This window comes from Ptiloglossa arizonensis, chromosome 13 (genome assembly GCF_051014685.1).
Source record: "Ptiloglossa arizonensis isolate GNS036 chromosome 13, iyPtiAriz1_principal, whole genome shotgun sequence".
NCBI classification, from domain to species: domain Eukaryota; kingdom Metazoa; phylum Arthropoda; class Insecta; order Hymenoptera; family Colletidae; genus Ptiloglossa; species Ptiloglossa arizonensis.
In genome coordinates this window covers 4,364,175-4,387,119 of record NC_135060.1, presented here as the reverse complement: position 1 = coordinate 4,387,119, position 22,945 = coordinate 4,364,175, and the positions used below count along the sequence as shown (strand labels likewise).

The following is a 22,945-nucleotide window of genomic DNA, read 5'->3' as shown; positions in this document are numbered from 1 at the left end:
TGAACGGAACATTATTTTGGAATAATCCCAGGGAACGTAGATGCATTCAGGTATCCAAGGAACGGATACCTGGACAATTTCCTTCGTAGACAACAGTGTCTTGAAATATTAACGCCCAAGATTTATAGCTTCGGAGGTCTACGTGAGGAGCCAAGAGGTTAACTATTCGATACCCTCTGTGGCCTTCTCTTTCTCTACGATACGGTTCGTAGGCTTCTGTTTCTACGGTAGAGAACAGTTCGTTTCTTAAATTATGAACAGCCAATGTTTACAGCTTTGGAGATCTACGTTCGAGGCACCAAGAGGTTAACAATTGACCCTTTACACGTAGCTTCTTCTTTCCCTTGTAGACATTGTTTCTTAAAGTATTGGGTGTTCTTCATGTATTAACGCCCAAAGTTTGTAACTTTGGAGACCAATATGTGTCGAGAGATTAACAATTTCGCCTCTGTAGCCTTCTCTTACGAAATGGAAAACAAATAGGCGACTGACTAGTACATGCTTCAGCTTCGTTCAGAGAGAGCTCACTCGGTCGATTCACGATGCAATGGATGGATCTACGCGATGGTCGATCTCTTATTGTAACGAGGTAAACGTCAAGCTTCGACAGCAATATGATCCGAGACATCATTGGCAAACTATTCACGATGCTCGTAACGGAATATCGTCGGGTCAGAACTTGCTTCGACGCTTTCCGAATCGATGGATAACACGAGTCTCTTTTCCCTTCCACTTTCCCTGCTTGCTCATCTTACCGATATTCTTCGGGGCTTTGCCATGCTTCGTTCGAAATTCGTCTTACGAATTGCATACAAAGTGCAGGGAGTATCGATCAACTCCGAGAAGTATTAATAATTTGACGCTTTGTTGTCAAACGAATGAAACGAATTGAAATTGCAATTAAAGAGATAACGAAACCGAATGTCTATTTATCATTTAAACATCGAATCATTTTCATTTCTCCTTGAATATTAATTAGTAACGTACTCACGGAGGTTACTAAACCTTTTTTTTTTTATTAGACTCTAACTAAGAACTATGCGCGTGTAATAGTATCTAAACCACTCCCAGTAATTTAACAAACTAGCAAAATAATATCTAAACGGTTCGTAATAATTATTGCTAATACACTTCGTCGATATACAAGTGTGTTCCGTAATGAGTGTTTGATCAATTTACGAGTAGAAATGAGTGAAAAGTGTAGAATATAATTTTGTTAAAATTGTCCAGATTGTGTCCGTGTTTTACATACCTTTTACATTCTCATCTTTTACATTCCTGGAAAATGGATAAAGAACAACGTTTACCCTAATTATATTCGTATATATTACATTATAAATATATGTATATATGATCATATGATATTATCGACAAATTCACACCCAACAGATTTAGCAATTTTAATGTAGCTATTAAAAGTAATACAGATACTTATCGTAATAGCTACGCGGTAATAACGATTCGATATCGAAGCAATTGCAATATCGGTACCGCGATAAGAAATTGCACAAATATTTAATCTGATTTAATGCAACTCGCAGCCGACCGCCGGAGATTTCATTAGGAAGGAAATCAAGAGTTCTTCGACAGTAAGCTGGAATACTTCAAGGCAACAGTTCAGACCGATCACAGCCATTAGCTTGATTAATTCAAGGTTGTAATAGGAGGAGAAAGCACTTGAGCACGATTGCCAATCGTTGCAAAGTGTGAAACGCTTTACGAGTCGCGCGCAAACGTCCAACAAACAATTCGACACCGGATGAAACAAATGTGACTACGGTCGAGCGACAGAATTACGAATACCAGAGCTACCCAATTTCCCCGAAACGTTCGAATGAAATTCGATTTATCGAAATGCACCGAATACTCGGCGATACGCTAAACAATTTAAGTAGCTCGAAAAGATTTCTGCTGTACGAAGAAGCTTCCAACAGCTTGAAAACACTCGAGTTATTCAAGTGATTCGAGCACCGTGAAAAGTAACCTCTGTTCGTTCTCATTGAACAGAGTCGCGTTACTTAAATAACTTCCTTCGAATCAATGAATGGACATTTTTTCGATGCATCGAAAACTCGTTAAAATATTTGTAAATATTCGAACAAGCGTCGATGTACTGTTCACCGAAGCTACTGTGCCATTTTCATTCAACTACCGCAAATTCTAGCTCGCATAATATTACGTTACTTTTATTAGCGATACATGGCAAATAATACCACTTTGCCATTTGACGATAAATACAATTTATTATCAATTTACATAGAATCTAATTCTATAATACTATAGGTTTAGTTAACTCGTTATTGCTCCCAGTAATTTGTGATAAATGGTAAATCACTGTACCGTACCGAAAACGGTTGTTCTTCCTTCGAAAGAACATTATTTATTACACATCGAAGTGTCTTCATTGCGAGGCTCTGTTCTTCTTGATTGAATAACTCAAAATTGTAGCTACGTTTATCGAACCGGGTTGTAAATAAATTTCTAATTAAAAGTGAAAATAAGAAAAGTTGATCGCTCTTCATAAATCGATTACGTGTAAATATTTCAAATTAATAATCCGGAAAAATTAATTTTATCGTGCATTTTACGTTACATCGATCTACCTTATTATACCGTATGCACACGTGTGCAAATTTTTCGATCGATACAATAATAAGAACAGAAATATAATAGATCGTAAGATGGAACACAGTTACGTTATCTTTCATGGTCGTTCGAAATCGTTCGAAAGATTTTTTCGATGCTCGAAGATCGTACGGTCCAACATCGAGGCTAAGACGAAATTTAACGTAAAGGGAAGAGCCCTTTGCGCGAACTGGCGACAATGTCGTATAAATTATGCGGTCTGGATTACTTTCGCCGCTGGTAAAAAAATAGACACACGTATCCGGAAATGAATGGCGCGTTCGACACAGCAACGGTAGCATCCAGTGGAAAATGAAAGACATTTCCGTGGCAATTTCCGACCGTGACGTTTCGCGTCACCAAAACTTCGATAGCGTAGTTTATTATTAGAAAGGCTGGTCGATGCTGGATGGTCGCGGGGATTACACGTAGTAACGGGCGAGAAATCGTAACGGGTCGGGTTTATCGAAAATCGTCGAGAAGAAACGTACTCCGCCGATACGAGAAAACGATGAAGAAGAAGAGAACGAAGTAAAAAAAAAAGCGACCGACACGCTTGACGACAGTTTCATAAGCGAACGACGCGAAAGAGGGGGAAAAAAAAAGAAAAAATGTACGCGTACATAGTTCGACCGATCGATCGATCGATCGACTTCGGAGCCATTCGACTGCCACTTTGTTTTCATAATGAATTATTTAAAGGGTTGCGGTACTTCGCGGCGACTTCGGGGGAAATGAAAAACAGCCACGCTGAATAATGCATACCCACCGAAGTATTTTGATACTTATGCAGGTGGTAAACGTGGGTGGATCAAAGATAGACGTTCACGATATGAAACGAATGCCGAACAGAAATAAAATGTTGCTGAAATGGCAGATACGAATGGCAAAACCTTCGACCTGTCGTCTGTTCGTTCTCTTCGGTCGATTTTACAGTTACTTTTATCGCGGTGCTACTGGAAAACATTGTATTCCCTAAAATACAATTTTTTTGTAACGATTGTGCAGAAAGTGAATAAATATTATTTATTTTCTAAATATGCTGGTGCTTCTCTTATCTATAATATAGATCTTTGTAATAGAATTATCTTTTTACAATAATTCGTAAATTAAGAATAATAAACCTATACTTTTTCTCTGTGATAAACCTATTCATAAAATGCAAGGGAAAAAGTGCACTTTGAAATCTGTTTACGCGTCTATTTTGTATCGACAACGATCCAACTTCGACCTCCACGAGATCCATCCTCCGAGGGTTAATTTTAGGCGAACCGTACGACGATGTTTGGATTTCTACAAAATCCTTGACATCGATCGCGCAAAGATGATCACACGATTTGTCACGGTGACGACTGGCTAGTGTACGCGCCATTTTGGCCAACCGATGCGAAAACCAGAAAGAAACGCCGCGAAACCGTGCCGAGTCGCTTTCGAAACATCGACGGTTCGCACAATGGCGCAGCTATGTATCGACGGCATTAGCATACCATCGCGACAGCTTTCAGCGGAGACGATAAAGTATTCAACGGTGAGCGACGCACTCGCCTCGCAACAAAAGCTCTCCAGGCTGCAACGCTAAACGCGATACAGTGGAAATCCAACGTGAGCCGTGTGTAAAAATAGAGAGCAACAGTGGTTGCTTGTTGGGAGACGACCGAGGCTTTTCTATCGAGATTCCCAGAGGTATCCGAGCAACACCTCCGGCGTGCTTTGTCGCCCCCGCGAACCGACAAAATCGACGAACAATGAGACACGCGAAATATTTGCTCCACGGCCGAAAGATTCTCGTCAAAGGGACAACACCGGTCCATTCATACGGTACAAAGAATTTCGATTTACCTATCGCAGGTACGGGCAGCGTCTGGTTCTGTTCCCAGCGGGGATCGTTTGTGTCTTGTCATCGAAATATTTGTCTTTGGGGAACGGATCAAAGGTATCGCAAGTGCTTTCTAAATCCAGCTTGCGGTTGTTGGTTGGCCAATAACGCGCAGAAAGTACCGGTTGTTCGAAGCGTACGACAAACTGGCTTCCCGGAAATACGAATTAACTCGGACGAACGCTGTTCAATCGTTTCGAGACTGATCGGGTATGGGTAGTCTCTTGTTGCCGATGTCACGTTCAATGTGACGATAACGTCCGATTGGAACAGTAGCAATATTGGGTTGTTCGAGAAGTTTCGTCGTTTGGAAAACTTATTTAAGAGTACTGGGTTGTTCGATAAGTTTCGTCGTTCGTAAAACTTCTTTAAGAGTACTAGGTTGTTCGATAAGTTTCGTCGTTCGTAAAACTTATTGAACAGTACTAAGTTGTTCAATAAGTTTTAACGTTCTATAAAATATAATACTAAGTTGCTCAATAATATGTATTAATTTTAGCCGATTATAATTTTATACAATTTTATCGGCAGTATAATAATTTTATTGTTCGATGAAACTTATTGAACGATCTACCATTGAGTGCACGGATTGTACACGAATGTTGTGCACATTGAATTACAGAAATTATAAATATTAGGTGTTGACGGTAAATTATAACACTGAGATTATTAGTACCGTGCCGTAGGAAATCTGCGTCACGAGAAGATAACGAATCAAGTGCACACATATTTACGTTGCTTGTTAACTCATAATACGATCTCTGAAACTTACACGTTTGTAAGTCGAGGGTAGAGTTTATTTCTGTCGCAGGTACTTGTGCATAGACAGAGAATGCACCGTAGAGCTTGTCCACGTCTATTATTGCCATTGACGGTAAACTGGACAAAATTCATTCATTAGGGATGACCTAGTTCAAAACAATGACCGGTACTTCGGTGACGATAATAGATTTTTTGTGTCCCTGTTTTCATTAGTTCTCAAGACCAACTTCAATTTTCTTCGCTATCGTTGTTCTTATAACACCTTTACTACGCGTAGAAGAATCAGTTTTCGAAATACGTTGTCTCATCAAACCGCTACGTTTCGACGCAACAAAATTTCACACTTCGATTCAATGTACGAATCAATGAATACATAAATCCTTCCACCTGTGTACATCCCTTTATCCCTTTCTTTATTTATCTGTTTCTTTTTCTAGATACAACTACATATTTAAAGTTCAAATTAAAAAAAAAAAACCTTCCGCCGTTTCTTTTTTAATCTATCGAACGAAGGCGTTATACAAATAACGACAACGACGATATAACAAATTTTTTTTACACGACGTTGCAATTGATATTGAAACGATCTCGACTGTAACGTAAACTTCAAATGGAAATCAACTTGTAAACGTTTCGAGGCCTATAGACATTTGATCGTTACGGTTATCGTAACGAGAATAAAAGATCGGATCCAGTGTAAGGAGAAACCAACTTGTAAACGTTCCGAAACTTATGGATACTTGATCGTTACGGTATCGTGAGAGAATAAGAGATCACACCCAGGGTAAGGGGAACGTAATACAATCGGTAAATAGAACGTGGACAGTGTTCAGTTACCTCGGCTCTGTAGCCAAGCCTCGCGAAACTTGACCGAAACAATCGACACGAGAAATTTCGCAATTCCATCGAGAATCTTTCTTCGTCCCTACGATACATATTTCAAACGCCTACAAGCGTACAATAATTTTGTACAGTTGCCCCGTTTCTCTCATCGAAAGTTTCGGATATTTATGAAACTCTCGGCAAAAGTATCGCTGTGAAATTCTTCCCTCGAACAGGTGGTCTGTCATCGTCATAGTCGCCACGTGCAAATTTAACCAGTCCCGAACCAAGTATATATATATTTAACCGCGAACGTTAACGGCTACACGTTTCGTGCAAAAACTTTTCCTTAACTCCGCCTCCCAGTTCTCTTCACTCTTTAACGGGAGTACCGATCTAACGAAAGCTTTCGAATTATTCGTCGATCTTAAACACTTTGATCCGACATTTTCTAAATGGCGTATTATCGACACTGCGTTTACCTTTATCGTCGGTATTTATTTAATTTCATTCGATGCACACAGCTCGTCGATATCGGCTGGAGACTCCTCGTTATTTCGGATGATTTTTCATTGCGAATTACTCGAGGAATGTGAATTTACACGAATTGAAAATCGCCTTTAATGCCACGACACGAATTGGACCCAATACGCGACTGTAACTTTCGCTCGATTGGAATGGTTACAATCTCTCCGTTTAAGAAATCAAGATTATCGTCGTAATTCAAAATTGATTGCAAATTTTGAATAGTCGTTGTATTTCGTATGAAAAAAAATGTATCGATACCTTTTCCTTTGTAGAATTAATTTGTCCCGGAGTTGAACGGGATCAAGGTAAACGTAATTATGAAATTTTAAACACGTCGGTGTATAGTCGTTAGAGGAATTAATACATTTACTTACGTCTAATCGTGCTCTGCGAGTGGAACGTGCTTTTGAAATTGATTCGATTCCCACCGATTGAAATTGATGGGAATTGCCAGAGAAGTATGGTACGCCTCGTCAAAATCTATTCTCTGTACCCGATGGAATATTTAACCGAAAAATCAACGAAATGTAGGTAACCGATAACGAAATTCTCTTGGACGGTTAACAAATTTTTCCCTCGGTAATAGAAAAGCTTTTCAAAAAGTTCAGGATAGAAGTGACCAGTTCTAATAATAATTCTATTTCACCGAGAAAGACACAAGCGCAAGGTTTGGTGCTGCAACGACAAATCTTTCGAAGAATTTTTATTCCGAATCGTGTAAATAATAATTATAGCACTTTCTACGCACTTTACATTATCGTAACATTTTCTTTTTTTCAAAAAACAAATTTGATAAAGATGGCACAAGTGTCGTCCGTATCGTATAATGTTTCTCTCAATGGATTCAATGTTCTGTAGTTAAAGAACATTTTATAAACACGATACTTAACACGTCGAAAGAGATACGCATCGAATGGTAGATAAACTCGCACAAAGGTGTACGTACACTTTACAGATGTTCGAACGTAAACTTCGAGCGTTGATTTGCACACCTGTGCGTTACACGTATCGGACCATAGTGTTCACCGGAGTATTGCGCGAAAGGAAGAAACACGATTACAAATCGACGAAAGAAGAAAAAAATCGTTACCATAACAACAACCGAATATTTCAAGATTTCTTTGTACACGTTAGTTTCTACCCGGCTGAAAGAATCCACAACCCTCGTGGATCGCAGAAAATGTAGTTGAACGCTTCCGTGTTGGACATTAACCCAGCCACCGTGGAAAACGAACTGAACGATATTCATTCGCCTCGTTTGCCACGAGATTCGTTTCGAACGTACTGCACCGAAACGCGATCAAATATATCGTTCCATTTCTTCCGTAAATAGTCCGTGTTACAATCCCGCGCGAAAAATGGCTCCGAAATCCGGGGATCTTCGTAATTAGCATTTCGCTCGAAGAAAGAAGAAAAAAGAAAAAAACACGGATCGTAATCCTAGCAGAAAAAAAGCAAAAAAGCAAAAAGGTCAAGTCGTTTTCGCGTGGAATCGCGCAGTTGTCCGGGCATCTCGATCGCGTCTAGTCACCCTCGTAACACACCTTTCCGCGCCCGATGATCAACGACCGCAAAAACGAACTCGAACGTCGCCGCTCGACGATATTTCACTCCGCTCGGTAGCCGCGGAATTCCGCGCAACAGAAAAACACCGGTTGTCGATACTCACACACAGAAATGATAGATGAAGCAGATCCAGCCGCCCGGGTGTTCCAGGAACACGTACAACCTCTCCTGGAAAGTTTTCCCCTTTTTATGATGGAACACGTATTTAGCCTTGAAGGCCTGGTCGATGGGCAGGTAGATCGGGTAATACGGATCGGGAACGCCGGCTTGGTTCAGACTTGGCGGCTCGATTTCGGCTGTGTTCATGTCACTGTCGATGATGTCGTCCTTGCTCTTCTTGCGGCGATACTTCCTCTTCATCGGGGTCGGTACCCGTTTGTGGTGCGCCTCGCCGAATCGCGGCGAACGGAAACGTCTCAGGAAGGTGAAACGACGCGTGGGCGAAGGCGGTTCCTCCATTTGGGCGCCGTTGTCCTCGGTGTCCTCTGTCTCGCTACCCGGTGTCTTCAGGGCCGCGTCCTCCGACTCGAGGCAGTGCTCGGCGACCAGCTCGTCCTCGCTGCCCTGAAGGGCAGCGTAAGCGGCCGCGGCGCTCGATCTCTTTTCCGTGAGCCTAGAGCATTGGTCCTTGCTTCGTGGAAGACTCTCACCTGGACATTTTTCCAGGATATTGTCGGGTTGCGTTTCCATCGAAACGCGTCCGCTTTTCCCATCGAGCGTGGCTTCAACAATTATACGTATCGCGTTTCTACCACGCGGTAGAATTTATTTCGTGGATAGGGCTCGCGAACGAATCGACACCGTGTCAAACGATCGCACGATTTCAACGATGCTCGACGAAGCGTTTCGCTTTGGAACGAACGTTTCAAAATGCTCGATTATCTAGTATCTTTATTATTCCAAAGCATCGGTTTGTCGTCGTATGGAACGGTACGATCGTGTTGCAGGACAAACTTTTTGTATTTCAATTTTAGCCTCCTTGGGGGGATAACGATACAATTATGGAAAGTACCGAGAGGAATAACGACGCGTACGATTTTTACGTGTAAATACACCGAAGTGGACTGGGAATGAAAAATGGGAATGAAAAGCGACTTTGGTGTCGGAATTGAAAGAAGCTAACCGTTTTTACGATCAATTTGAATGTTTGCGATGCAAGAGAGAAACGTTTGGATCACAATGATTCAAGTTTCTTTTAATTTCTCATCGCTGCAAATGTGATGCAATTAATTTATTGATAAAATATCTCAAAAGATCGATACAGAAGACTCGGATCGTTATTTCAGGGAACGTGAATAGGGAAGGAAAGTGGTTCGAACCGCGTAAGATTCGATACATTAAAATTTCGAAATTTTTTCCAAGACTCGTTCAACGTAATTTCCATCCAGCAAAACTGCCGTTCCAATGGTTCACGGTTAATAAATATATTCCTTGAAAAGTTACGGCGGTTGCGTAACCGGAACCGCTACGAAGTTAATTGAAAACTACATTTTGATTAAACCGTTGCATTTTTTCGCTGCCTCTCGAGCAAACATCCCCGTTCTCTGTTTACCGAATTCAAACTTTTCCTTGGGAAACGCTCACGGTCGCCCGCCGTGGAACGTTCAACCGTCCTCGTTCCAGCAGGAAAAACCTAGATCCGGCATATTCCGGGCGAAAACCGTTTTCACGGTTTACCGACCGTTCGATTCTTCTAATTGGTTTCGGCGAAAACTGCCAATCAGTTTTACGGGACAACGAGCAACGATTCGCGAGCTGTCCTACGTACACTCGGTTCCGAACGCGTGCTACGATCCTCGATCCTCGTGCCTTTTGTGTCGCGTGGCTCACGTGTCGCGTGTTTATCCTGCGTTCATTGTACGGGACCGGAGCGGTGTAATCGGCCCTTTGTCCGCTCCGAATCGGCGAAACGATTCTCGCGGTGCAAGGTGTCTCTTTCTTGGGACGAAACGAGCCGTTCACTGCGCGGGGTATCAAACACGCGTCGCGGTAACGGAATTCTATCGATAACGAAGCAACGACGCGATGTCCCTGTCGCGTTCTATTGGCAGCTTGGTTCGGCTCGTACGGTCTGAATTTTGTGTCGGTGAAGAGGGGAGGTGGGGACGACGACGAATTTCTGGTTTATCGATGGGAGAGTAACGCGAAAGGATGATTCGGTCTGAAAGCGTATCGACGTGTTTGTCGAGCAACTTCGATGTGGATGAGGATCAAGGGATTTTGTGCCCTCTCTTTCGAATGTAGCTTTTGATATCCTTTCTTAGAAGGTTCGACGTGAATGTACAGAGTGTGAGTTGTTTACGATTTTCACTGGGGATCGTTCGGTATGAAACTGTATCGACATGTTTGACGAGCAGTTTTGCTTCTTAATGACCATCGAGGGATTTTGTTTGCTCTCTTTGGTATGCACGTTTTGATATCCTTTCTCAGAAGGTTTGACACGAATGTATATATGATGCGAGTATGAGTTTGTTGCGACTTTCACTATGGATCGTTCGGTATGAAACTGTATCGATATGTTTGATGAGCAGTTTTGCTTCTTAATGACCATCGAGGGATTTTGTTTGCTCTCTTTGGTATGCACGTTTTGATATCCTTTCTCAGAAGGTTTGACACGAATGTATATATGATGCGAGTATGAGTTTGTTACGACTTTCACTATGGATCGTTCGGTATGAAACTGTATCGACGTGTTTGACGAGCAATTTTGCTTCTTAATAACAACCAAGGGATTTTGTATACTCTTTTTCGTATGTACGTTTTGGTAGTTTTTCGTAATTTAATAGAATCTGTTCGTTTATGGCCCACGCGATGCAACTAGACTCATCGGAAGCAATTCAAAGGTAATAATTCTAATGATTTAGTAACCAAATATTTCAGAAGATACTTAATTTCAAGAGAAAAATATCGAGGATGCATTCATCTTCGAAATAAATTACTCCATCGAAAACTGCCGTACAAAAAAAAAAACCTGAATGCTTCGATAAAAAAGAAACGAAGTTAATCCCTGGCTGACTTTGACATAAAATGTCTCTCTCAAAACAGAACACCTCTATACGAATAGATTTTTTGTATTTTTTCAACTTTTTGAAATAGCTCGGTTGGTCACTTTACACGAATCGTCCTGTACACTAACTTCGAAACAACTCGTCCGTACTACCACAAACGTGTATTAACATTCACAAGCCAATTAATAATGATTCCAGTAGATTTCTGGTAGCACGTAAGCGTTATTCAACCCTTGATTACTTATTCGTGCAATTTTCGATCGAAAACGTACATTATAAACACACGACTATTCACATCGGCATAAAATGTACTCGTTATTATTATTTATAATTTACACGCTTCCAAATACGATTACTCTTCTATTGTAATTAGAATAACGAAACTATCCGTGTTTTTCTATCTCGAATATCGGGATTAAATCGTGCCTTCGTGTACAAAATACATCACCGTAGATAATTAAGGGTAGAAGCACGGCGTATAACGATACACACTATCCTATCTCAAAGCTTCGTTTCACAAACGATCCTAATCGTGGAAAAAAAAAAATCGTCACGAAAAATTCCTCGGATGTGTTCGTTCGTGCACGTTGTAAATCGAGGCTGGAAATTAGAGAACGGGTCGACCGAAACCGCTCCAACGATAAATAGATAAATCGTTCGTTGACTAGAAATTATTCAAATATTTGAGGAGGCAAAAGCCGGGCATTTGCAATTCTAACCAGCGGAAAGGTCGCGTTGTAATATCTCACCGGGTGATACTCGTACACGCATGCGTTGCTTGCGATCGGGCCAGCCCATTTACGAAGCCCGATAATAATTTTCGCTGATGATAGTTCGCGTTGGATGTATTATTGACGAGCCAGGCGATGGCTGCTGTTCCACGAGCTAAAAATCACGAGAAAAGGGGAATTGTCCACTCGCTTGGACAATGACGAGAATCGAAAGAACGTGCACGCATTTGACGAATTTAGATCTCATCGTGACATTGAAATAGTTAAAAACTTTCCGACTGAAAGACAACGAAACACGGTAATTTTTCAAAGGAACTCCGATAACTTTTAAACGGATCGAGTGTTCAGAATCGTTTCGATGGAAAACAACGAAAGAAAGCGGAAACTTTTCCCGCCAATAAGAATCTTATCTTTGCTTCGCGAATACATTGAACCTTTTGGTAAACTCCGAATGGCTGAAGGAACGATCAAGCGAAACTGATAAAAGCTTGAAACGTTCCCCCAGTTTACCATACCTATAAACCACGTAAGACGACCAAGTTGCCACACTCGCCCTTCGTAGTCTGGCGAACTTCGTGCACTTATTAAATTTAAATTTCAAGTGCCAGCTCGTTTCGAAAGTTTAGTTCTCAAGCGGTTCGTCTTCGGCGTACAAATCGCGTAACGCGGCCGAACCTCGTGTTGCTGGAAGAAGAAACGTCATCCGGGGACAAATTCAACGAATAGGAGCAGCCTCTGACGAGAGATAAGGAAATTGCTGCAGCAACTACGAAGGGACGAGATTATCATAGTTTACGACTCCATAAAAATTTCAACGGTGGTTTTCTTCGTAAACGGGAACTGGGTCGTGGCTCACGGTTGCACGAGTTTCGGTTATCGAACCGACGAAATCCGCGACAATAATCGTACGTCGCGAGACAAGCCATCATCGTTCGAGAAAACGCATCGCGAGTGTGTCCAGGCTGAAGAAGTCCGTCTGTGTTTCGATGCTCGAATCACGGCTTCGATTTTTCTTCTTTTTTTTTTTGTCAACGCCGGAATTTACGTCCTGACATTAGATTCGATTCAAACACGCGGCAGAAAATGTTCAGTGACCGCGACAGCGTTATTTTCTCGTCGAAATTTGTACAGTATCCCATCTTTCTACACGGGAATACGCTAATTCGAAATATTTGCGCAAGCAAGGTCAAACCGCCGGTAATAAGAGGGTAAATCTTCTTCGATGAAAATATTACGGATAGGGTGAAAATGAATCGCGCTTGTAAAAGTAAGCTTCGTATCGCGAATCGTCTCGACGATCGCGCTTCTTCATTTGCATTACAGCTGTCGGATAAGCGACACGGTGCACGACCATGGGTACCACGACTCGAAATAAAAATGGACAAGCTATGCACGCGGACGCTAGATACCCGTTACACGCTACGCCGATAAATTGCTTCGAATTATCTGCACGCTCATCGGCGAGAGCTTCCTCTTCTCTTCTCCGAAGAGCAGCTCCTTCTATAGCGTACAGATAAATTCTAACGATTACATGCAATTTCCCCGGGACATTAACGAACGAAGAATCGGAAGTTCGAGCGTCTATAGCGAACCGCGAGATATTCATCGGGAAGCACTCTTCTCCTCAACCGAAACGGATTTGCTCGTTCCGAAGGAAAAGGGGGAAAAAAAACGGGAAAAGAAAAAGAACGTTGCTCGATGATAGAAGAATTCTACCCGGTTTGTCGATACTCACTGTATTGGCTATTTACTTGACGTTGTCGAGTAACCCAAATTTTTTTAACAGCGGAGGGATTCGCTCGATGATTCGAAGAACGCGATATCGACAGTTCTGCGTAAAATTGCCGAGTTATTACGAATTCTACGTTAACGTGGGAGATCGAGATTTTTCTTTTTTATTATTATTATTATTATTATTACAGAATTGACGCTTGTTATCGACGCGTTCTTATCTTAAGACGCGTAGAATTGACGCAATTTTGTAAATTAAGTTTGGTAATGACTGCACGAATGGAAATAAGTCATTGGAAAGGTACTTGTTTGTCAACAAGGTGATCGAGTCCTATTTACGAACCTATCGTTACGTTTTGCTTATTGAATTAAATTTTAGTAAACGAATTTAGCAAAAAATTGAAATTCGTGCGATACACGAATGAGAAATAATTTTACGTAGCTTTGCGTAATATATTTTTGTTTCTTCGATGATCTCGCCGGCTTGAAACTTTTCTTACATCAATTAAGAACACTGGAGGACAATTCACTTAAATCGTATCGACGAGTCCACCGGCAATTCAGGATAATACGTCGAAAATATATCGTACAGAAATTACTTGTGACGGAAAAGGCCACAGCTGCGCCTTATGCATATAAAATCACCGATAGAAATCCAATCGTTACTTTATTAATTTTTTATCGCGTAATAGAGCCAAGAATGTCAGTTTAGAAATATTGACGCAAATGCAAATGCCCGTAATACGAGATAAATTTAAATACCATTACACCGAACGTGTACCTTTTATCGGAAGAACGATCGTCGCCGTTGCTATTGGTAAATAAATTGGGAAAGTTTGAAATTTGTGGAAAACCGACTAACCGAAGGAAATTAAGCTTCAAAGTGTTCAGAAATCAACTCCTGTCGCGATTGAAACACCGACCATCGTCATCGTTGGTTCGATAAATGAAATTCCGTGAATTTGACATTTTTTCGAAACCGGCTAAGAGATATTTTTCAACATTTGTTTCCGATCGAAGCGTTCGATGATTAATTAATTCGAATTGGTATCGAAATGACGAATTAGGAGCCTCGTCGAGGAACACGTATCTAATCTGTACTCCCTTCGTATCGTGGAATCGAAGCAACAGTGAAGAATAGCATCATAAAGGAAACATTGACGAGGCGTCTTTTAATATTAACGCGGCCATCTGCGTATTCTCATCGCTACGGTCTGTCCACACTGGAGAATTGCGTGCTACATCAAGCTGGATTACAGGGTCGAACTAGAAAGGTCAATGGCGTAGATACTCGCAATCGATAGTATAATAATTGCGCTCTGATCTACATTATGTCCGACGACAGTGTCGCGCGTTATCCTTGGTGGCTTTCCGATCATCGCAATTCGTGTTAGCCTACATGTTCATTCACCCAACATTATTTCAACTATTACCGAACAATACGAGACGAGCCACGTGCTCGAGTACCGATCAATCTTTAAAGACCATAATGGCACGGCCAACGTGAACAAATTTGTCCCAAGAGGACACTCGAGGATACCTAATTCCAACATTGTGTATTGTAAAACTAAAGTTGTTCGTTATATACGAGAAAACGTCGATCCTGAGTATAAATGATAGAATTCGAAATAATGACCCACATTGGTGGTCGCATCGGCTTGTAATCAACCAACGCTACATCGATGGTGCATACATGTAACCGGTTAGTTAACGTTAACGAGAAAACGTACGTCTGTTACGAGCAGTGATTCGTCCTTCTTTTTTTCTTTTTCGAAAAAAAAAACAAAAAAAGAAAAACACGAAATAATGGCACGTCAGCCGAGCGAACCTGAACTAAAATTATCTGGTCCCAGTCGCGTCGGTCCGCAACGTAAAATCGCTTCGATCGAAAAACGATTGGTACATTTGGCCGGCTGACATTAAGGAGAACGAGTGTATGCGACCCAAGAACCAAATCACCGTGGAATTTTTCGAGAAAATACGAAGCAATCGTCCGGTCGCATCGGTCCGCAAACAGGTATTCGGTTAGTCGATGGTACAGAAAACGTGTACGTAAATCTCGAGCTATTACTCGAGCAGATCCACGAATATTTTTGGATGGAATACGGAAACAATGGCTCGGTCGGTCGTATCGTTCCGGAGACATTGACTGAATATTTTTTAAGAAGACGCTCGCATCGATCTCGGTCCACGAAGTCGCTTCAATCGAACAATATCCGTCCATTATCGAAGGTTAGCTTATCAACGTGATAAATAAAGTAGCGAAAATTTAGTCGATCTTGACCGAGCTCTTTACTGCAACGTTTCGGATCGTCTTCGAAAAATAAAGAAATTAGTAATTCAAGAACGAAGCAACGAACATTAAAAGTTTCAAAGAAGATCGAACGCAAACAATTGAAGATCGAGCCGTTAGAACTATTCATTCGGCAAGTTAAGGAAAACTACTTTATTTAATGAATAAAAAGTTGCGAGTAAAAGACACACCAGAACGAAAATTATTTAAGCAATACTCGGTTAAGGACACGAACGGAGTAAACGCTTTTCGTTCTCGTCGTTATCCACTTATTTCAATTTATAGTTCATTACGACGAAGAAGAACTTTCTTCGCGTTAATTTCACGATCGTAGGAAAGTCTACGTTAAACCAATTCTGTAATGTTTAATGCGTCACGAAGTTGAAAATATCGAAACTACACGAGAAAGAATAACAAGTATGCCTAATAATGTGGAAGATTTCATTAAGCCGATGAAGAAGCGTGCGAAATATTAATTGGATTATTATAACGCGTGTATTATAACGCGTATATGCAAATTAATCTCTTACTGTGACTTTTCTTACACGATTGTATTGATTTATTATATCCAAATTATTGTATTTCATTATTCGAATTTATATAGGTTAAAGAGGAGCGATACAACGAAGTATAGAATTCAGTGGTAACTAATCACAATGGGTCGGCAAATGGTCCAAGAGTTCGCATAATCTTTCGTTTATCGTCAACGTAATGCCACCATTTTATCGTACATTTAGACAGACCTTTCCACAAATTCCTGTACCGAATATTCCACCGTACGGAAACTTGTTTGCAGACTAAAGTCTCGTTAAGGATGCGTTAGTGCAACACCGGGCGAAATGGTGAATACGAATAATTCAACTTCCGAGCATCAGCTGCAGACAAGTTCCTTAGAGATGGAACATCTAGCAACGGGCTTTCTGGAATCATCGCGAAAGCTCGCAACGGTGTAATTCTACTCAACAGAGGCACATTTACCTGAAGCTTAATTAAACCGTATTACGACCACGATTGTTTAATTTTAATACAGCTCGGGAATAACTTTCTTCGCCGTTTATATTTCACGCTGGAGATACGCAAAATTGTGACAAATATTCGAGACACCTCGCGTACTTGTTGCAACGACGAAAAGGATTCTTGAACAACGTGTTTCTTGAACTCCAGGTATGAACAATTCTGATCGCAAGGATAAGTTTCTCCAATCGAGAAACTAACACCGTGTTCGAATAAAGAGAATACGATTTTATCGAAAAAAATTCAAAATATCTACTATAGGCGAAAAATGAGTACAATTGTGTTGTAAAGTTATCATTTTTCATCGTATGTTACGTGTTTGAATAAGTTTGACGTGTAAATATTCGGAAATGTTGAAACATCGTCAAGAAGTTTAGTAGAAAACCGTCATTTTATTCACTTATCGACCCGATGCGATCTCCTTTCAAGTGAAATATTTGTGTGTACGTGTGCACAACATTAACTACACTGTAATGTTCCGTCGTTACGTTTTACAGACATCGTAAAGCAGTAATTTCCCGTGCACGAGTATTTGGTTTATTAACAGTTACTACTGCACAAAGACGTCCATCCATAAACCGCGTTTACGATATCGCGGTACTGTATAAATTTCGACGAGAAAATAACGCTGTTGCGGTCACTGAAAATTTTCTGCCGCGTGTTTGAACCGAATCTAATATCAGGACGTAAATTCCGGCGTTAAAAAAAAAAAAAGAAAAAAATCGAAGCCGTGATTCGAGTATCCAAGATAAATGCTCGGGGAGGCCATTAAAAGTTGACGACGACGTCCTTCGTGGTATAATGGAAAAAGAGGCACTTTTAGTATCGAGGGAGATTGCATCAACAAACAATTTCCGATCGTATTAATCGATTGAAATTTGTCTACCAATGTTAGCGTCGCTCGAGCCGAACAGACAGAACTTTGCTATTCGATCTGTTTAATATCGTTTCGTTAGAAATTGTAAAGGTCGCGATACCAGTGACGATAATCTATTAAAGTTTCATCGAAAAATGATGGGATTGTGTTTGTCGACGCGGTGTTGAAACGATGGACAATGTCTGGAAAAAATGATCCGTGAGTTGATCGAGTGTAAATAAATGTAACACGCACGAAGCCCTATTAATAGCTCGTGTTCGCGTCTCGGTGAAATGTTTGGAATCGTCGCGTCGAGCATCGAGGATCAACGTACTCCGATCGCGAAGCAACAATCGTGACTCCGGCGAAGACATCCTTGTTTCCTACCGCAGGGAATAGCCTCGTTTCTTATTTTTAGACGACGAAAACCGGGATATTCCCGCCACGCTCGAGGAAGGCGGCTGCTAATCGGGTTCTTCTATGCAACCTGTTCAGAGGCTGCACGGATCCTCCATCGATCGTTCAAAATTTAGGAAACTGCGACACGACACGACGAGACGAGAAGTAGTCGACATTCGACGGGAGAAAAGATACGAAAACTGGCAAACGGTGTGGAATCGAACTGTGAAGTCTGCTTGAAGCACACCTTTTTCGATAGTAACGATAATATTTAGTAAATATTACTTCTTGAAAAGCGTTTTCTGAGAATCAAAGAATTTACACTTTCGATTCCAGATCGTTTACGCACACTGGTAGCAAAAAGTGTGCAAACGATCGACAATTGACAAAACTGAATATAAAAAGGAAATTGTAGAAAGGAGAGGTATCGATTCTGAGGTGACGAATAAATATTGATATTTGCACGAACGTAAACGTAACACGTTCACTGGAAATTGTTTTCTTCGCTATTGCGTTTAAATCGCTTTGTTCGCGTTGATGATAATTCGTCCGTGTATTTATGGACAGATTAATGTCAAATTACAGTTGAAATATTTGCTTTATGCGAAGCAATAAAGCACGTTACGAAACGACACACAGTTGTGCAATCCAAGTGATTTAATCTAATCTATAATATCCGATCTGAACGTAACGTATGAAATGTTTTAGATACGCACAGCATAAAAAACAAATTTTCGTTTCGATGGAAAACGTGGAACGAAAGTTTCCGTACGAGATTTCATTTTCGAGAAACGAAATTTTTTAAATTCATCAATCGCACGTACGATTGAGTACGAAATTCGGTAAAATATCTGTCCGTTACGCGTTGATACTTGCAAACATATTCACCAATTCACAATAATTCGTTACGATAATTCGTTCACAATAATTCAATACCGTACTCGATCCACTGGTATTTCAACACGATGTTTCGAGTGTTTTTACCGTGTCTACTGTTCACGATCTGTCAACGGAACAATAATCGTTCGAGAACGAATTCGAGTAACCGAACATTCGAAACAATTCCCAGCGAAGATCTCGCAAAGTCGAGGAAAATTTTGGAAAAAGGGAATCAGTGGGGCGACCTTTTGTTCAGGTTCGCGGAATCAGTTTCATTAAAAGAAGATTACTCGCTGCAACTTTTCTTCGAACGAAACCCCGTATAATGCGAAATAAGGATCTAAGGTTTCTTGCTTTTTGTCTAGATTTTAGCGTAACGTAAAACGGAAGGCGGAAGCCAACGACGACAGCTCTCGAGCACCGCGAGCAACTTTTTAACGTCCACGAACGATCTGGAAACCGTTAACGCGAAAAGAACGACCACCGGCGCGGCAAACAATTCGTTAATTAAAGGCAAGCTGCCTCTCGACAGATCGAACACGATTCCACGAAACCGAACAATAAGTAGCTTTCTCGAGCAGCATCGCGAACGATGGTGGTGAGGTTAATAATTCGGAACAGGGAATGAGCAAGAATGGAAAACAACTCGTTAGTCTTTGACGAATGGTTCCGTACAGGCGTAGATAACGCGCACACTTCGATTTAATTACTCGTTCTGTAACCAGCGATCCCTTAAACGTACCAAAGATTTCAAACTTCAAAGCCCGCGACAAATTTCGCGATTTAAACACCGATCGCGTCGATTCGTTCGTACCAGAGACGTTGAATTGGCCGTGGAAATAACGTGGGAAATTTTCTTTTCGAATATTTCTCTCGATGGAGTATCGTAGACACGGTCGCGAAACGACAAAATTAACCGAATAACTTCCAAATTGTGTTCACGACGTGTACAGGATGCCCTACTTACATCGTTCAAAGATGAATATCTTCGAAACTGTTGGCAATATAAAAAAAAACAATATATTTCGAACAAAATTTGAATTTTGTAATTAAGTTCGTAGTCAAGTAACAAGAAACCGATTACCGTATCGTGCAACTTTCGTTTCGAAGATTCTTTTTTTACAGTTTACGAGTATTTCAATGTGGGTCAAGTTAGGCAACTCACTCCGTATGAGAATAAAAATAAATACACGTTTATAACCACACGCTGTTATCAAACCAAGCGGAAAAAACGATGAAACAAGAATAAAATAAAATGAGGAAGGAGAACTTGGTTTTACGCTGTGCAAATGATTTTATTTGCGATTACCGGATGTAAAATAGTCGAGAAAGTGTTCGAACGAATAATGAGCAATCGTAAAACATTGTCGGGCCGAGTTGACGATCAAACGTTGAAAAATTCCCGTCGAATTTAAACTGCGCCAATATTGTCCATAAATAACAACGAGGAACAAAACGTTTTATAAACACAGGTTTGGAAATACGTTATTAAAAAGTCGTAAAAAAAAAAACGAAATACAATTTATCAATAATGTCGGGCTTGTATCGACACGAATGGCCGTTTTGAAATGGAATATTAATAACGAATGATCAATGAAAGTTAAATCGATCGCTCACAAGTAGTAAAGTTATATCGATCGTACTCGAGTGGTAAACAGAACGCGTATAAAAACATTGAATAATTATCGTGAACTCATTGTTACATCGTAATGTATCAACAACGAATTTCTGCTCTCTTCGTGTTAAATGCTACTGTTACGACATTTTGATCGAGCTGTGTTCACACAACGTTTTATTTCCATTCGTAGAACCTATTGCCACAACTTGATCCTTTAATTTGAAGAATCTCTATAGATATAATGTACAAGGTGAGTCATCCATCTCGACGACCTTAGATTACTCGTAAACTGCTCGTTCTACGAAGACACGTTTCGCACAATAGATACATGGTACTGAGAGGTGCATGTCGTGCAACAATTAATCTCTCGCTATCCTGTTGTTGCGTCCAGATATGAAAGTCACCCACGGTTTTTAGAATCGAACCAACGTTTCACACTGGAATTTCAAAGTATACAATGCACGTAAGAAAATATTAAAATACCCGAAGGAAATATAGCTTCTTCCGTAAGAAAATATTAAAGTACCCGAAAGAAATATAGCTTCTTCCATAAGAAAATATTAAAGTACCCGAAGTGGAAAGTTAATTGTTCGTATGCACGATTAACGTGTCACGTGTAGAAACAGTTGCACAATATTCAAAGTATCCGAAAAGTTTAGTGCCAAACTTATACCACGTGTTACCACGGTTAAATAGATAAAGAAAGTTCGCGTAAACATACGTCCGAAAATTACAATTCGTTGTACACGTATTACAATTCTCAATTACGTTTACATGCTATTATTGTTTACATTCTCGCAGAAAGAAGAATTTTTTAACGTTTCTTGTAACTGCCACAGTGAATCACAGATATCTTTTTAGTAAAGATAATTTTCGAACGTTCGTTTGTACCAAATTTTTTCATGTATTCGACATCGGTAACACGTGGTATAAATTTGGCCCTAACCTTGTTAAACACCATATATGGAGTGCTGGATAATTTTCTTCGCAAAAAATTACCGAAGGAACTAACTACTGCGACGAAAATGTGTTTCGTTTGTGCTATAGAAAAGCTTTGTAAAAAAAAGTTCAACTTTGTTATTATTACGTTACACGCGCTCGGTTATGTATACTTGCACAATTCTTTTTTCCCCACAAACCTGACCCAGACCTAATCCATTCCATCGATAAAGACCGTCAAGTTGGGCGATTCCCCCTCAAAAAATAGAGCACTACGATGTGATCACAGTTTGGTATTCACGGTACACCCTGTACACTCGGTATCGACATTGCAAGTCTCTCTCTCTCTCTCTCTCTCAATCGTCGTCAGAAACGCGATTCGTCGCCACTCGACGTAACTTCGTAACGTTCCGTTGCAATTAAACGATCGACACGATATTCGGCGCGAAATCGTCCAAGGACGAGCGCAATTACGCAATTCTGTAAAAGAAATTGCAGGAGAATTGAACTGGAAATTATCGAAACGATCGAGAAGTTCTCGAGGGTCCGTTCGAACGGATAGAAACTCCGCCGGTGTGGGAACCATTCGTTGATCAACGAGCCGACGAAAAAAAAAGAAAAAGGAAAAAGGAAGAGAAAAGAGAAGAAAAAAAAACAACAACTTCCCCCACTGCTGTCTAAAGGTAACCGAAAAACCAGCCTGATGATCGTCCCTCGTGATCCTTTCGTGTCGGGGCGCAGTTAATCCGAGTGTACCTGAATGCGTGCACTTCTTATGAATCTGATGACCTTGGCAGTTAACATGATGCTCGTGAGAGTGATGGCTATGGTGATACTGCTGACGCGGCTGCTGGTGATGCTGATGCTGGCTGATCGGCGATTTGAGGACGCTGAGCACGAGGTCCTCGTGGGAGGGCACGATCCTCGTGAGTTGCCGGCTCTGCCGGAATAAGGTCTCCTGTTCCCCTCGGTTCATCCTGCATCCAAGTCGTCGACGTTGCAAATAAAAGCCCGGATACCATTCGTGTCTCCCTCTGCCCGGACCACTACCTAGCATAACAGCGTGCAGCATCCCGAAGCTGTCTTGCTGTTCGTGCTCGACCAGTGACCGTTCACCTGTCGAACGGCCAGACGAACGTCTCTTCTGTCCATGGTCGTCTCGAATCTGCAACCACTGCGCAATGCACTCTCGTTGTGTAGTTACAGCCTCTTTGGAACTGACAGCTTTCGAGCGTTAATTGGGAACGCTGACAACGACTCTATCCGAGAATCTTCCTCGTGAACATCTCGCAGCAGAA

At 41.0% G+C, this 22,945-nt stretch overlaps 1 protein-coding gene across 1 annotated transcript in view; it reads right to left on the bottom strand.

The window, feature by feature from the left end:
• Window positions 1-22,719, bottom strand: part of LOC143154152 (potassium voltage-gated channel subfamily KQT member 1-like) — a 96,760-nt gene extending 74,041 nt beyond the window's left edge. Inside the window, exons 1-2 of the mRNA XM_076326025.1 lie at window positions 22,404-22,719; window positions 8,283-8,829 (exon numbers count right to left, since the gene is read on the bottom strand). Coding sequence (XP_076182140.1) covers window positions 8,283-8,829; window positions 22,404-22,719 — 863 coding nt within the window. The remainder of the gene's footprint in view (window positions 1-8,282; window positions 8,830-22,403) is intronic.
• Between the last annotated feature and the right edge of the window lie 226 nt (window positions 22,720-22,945).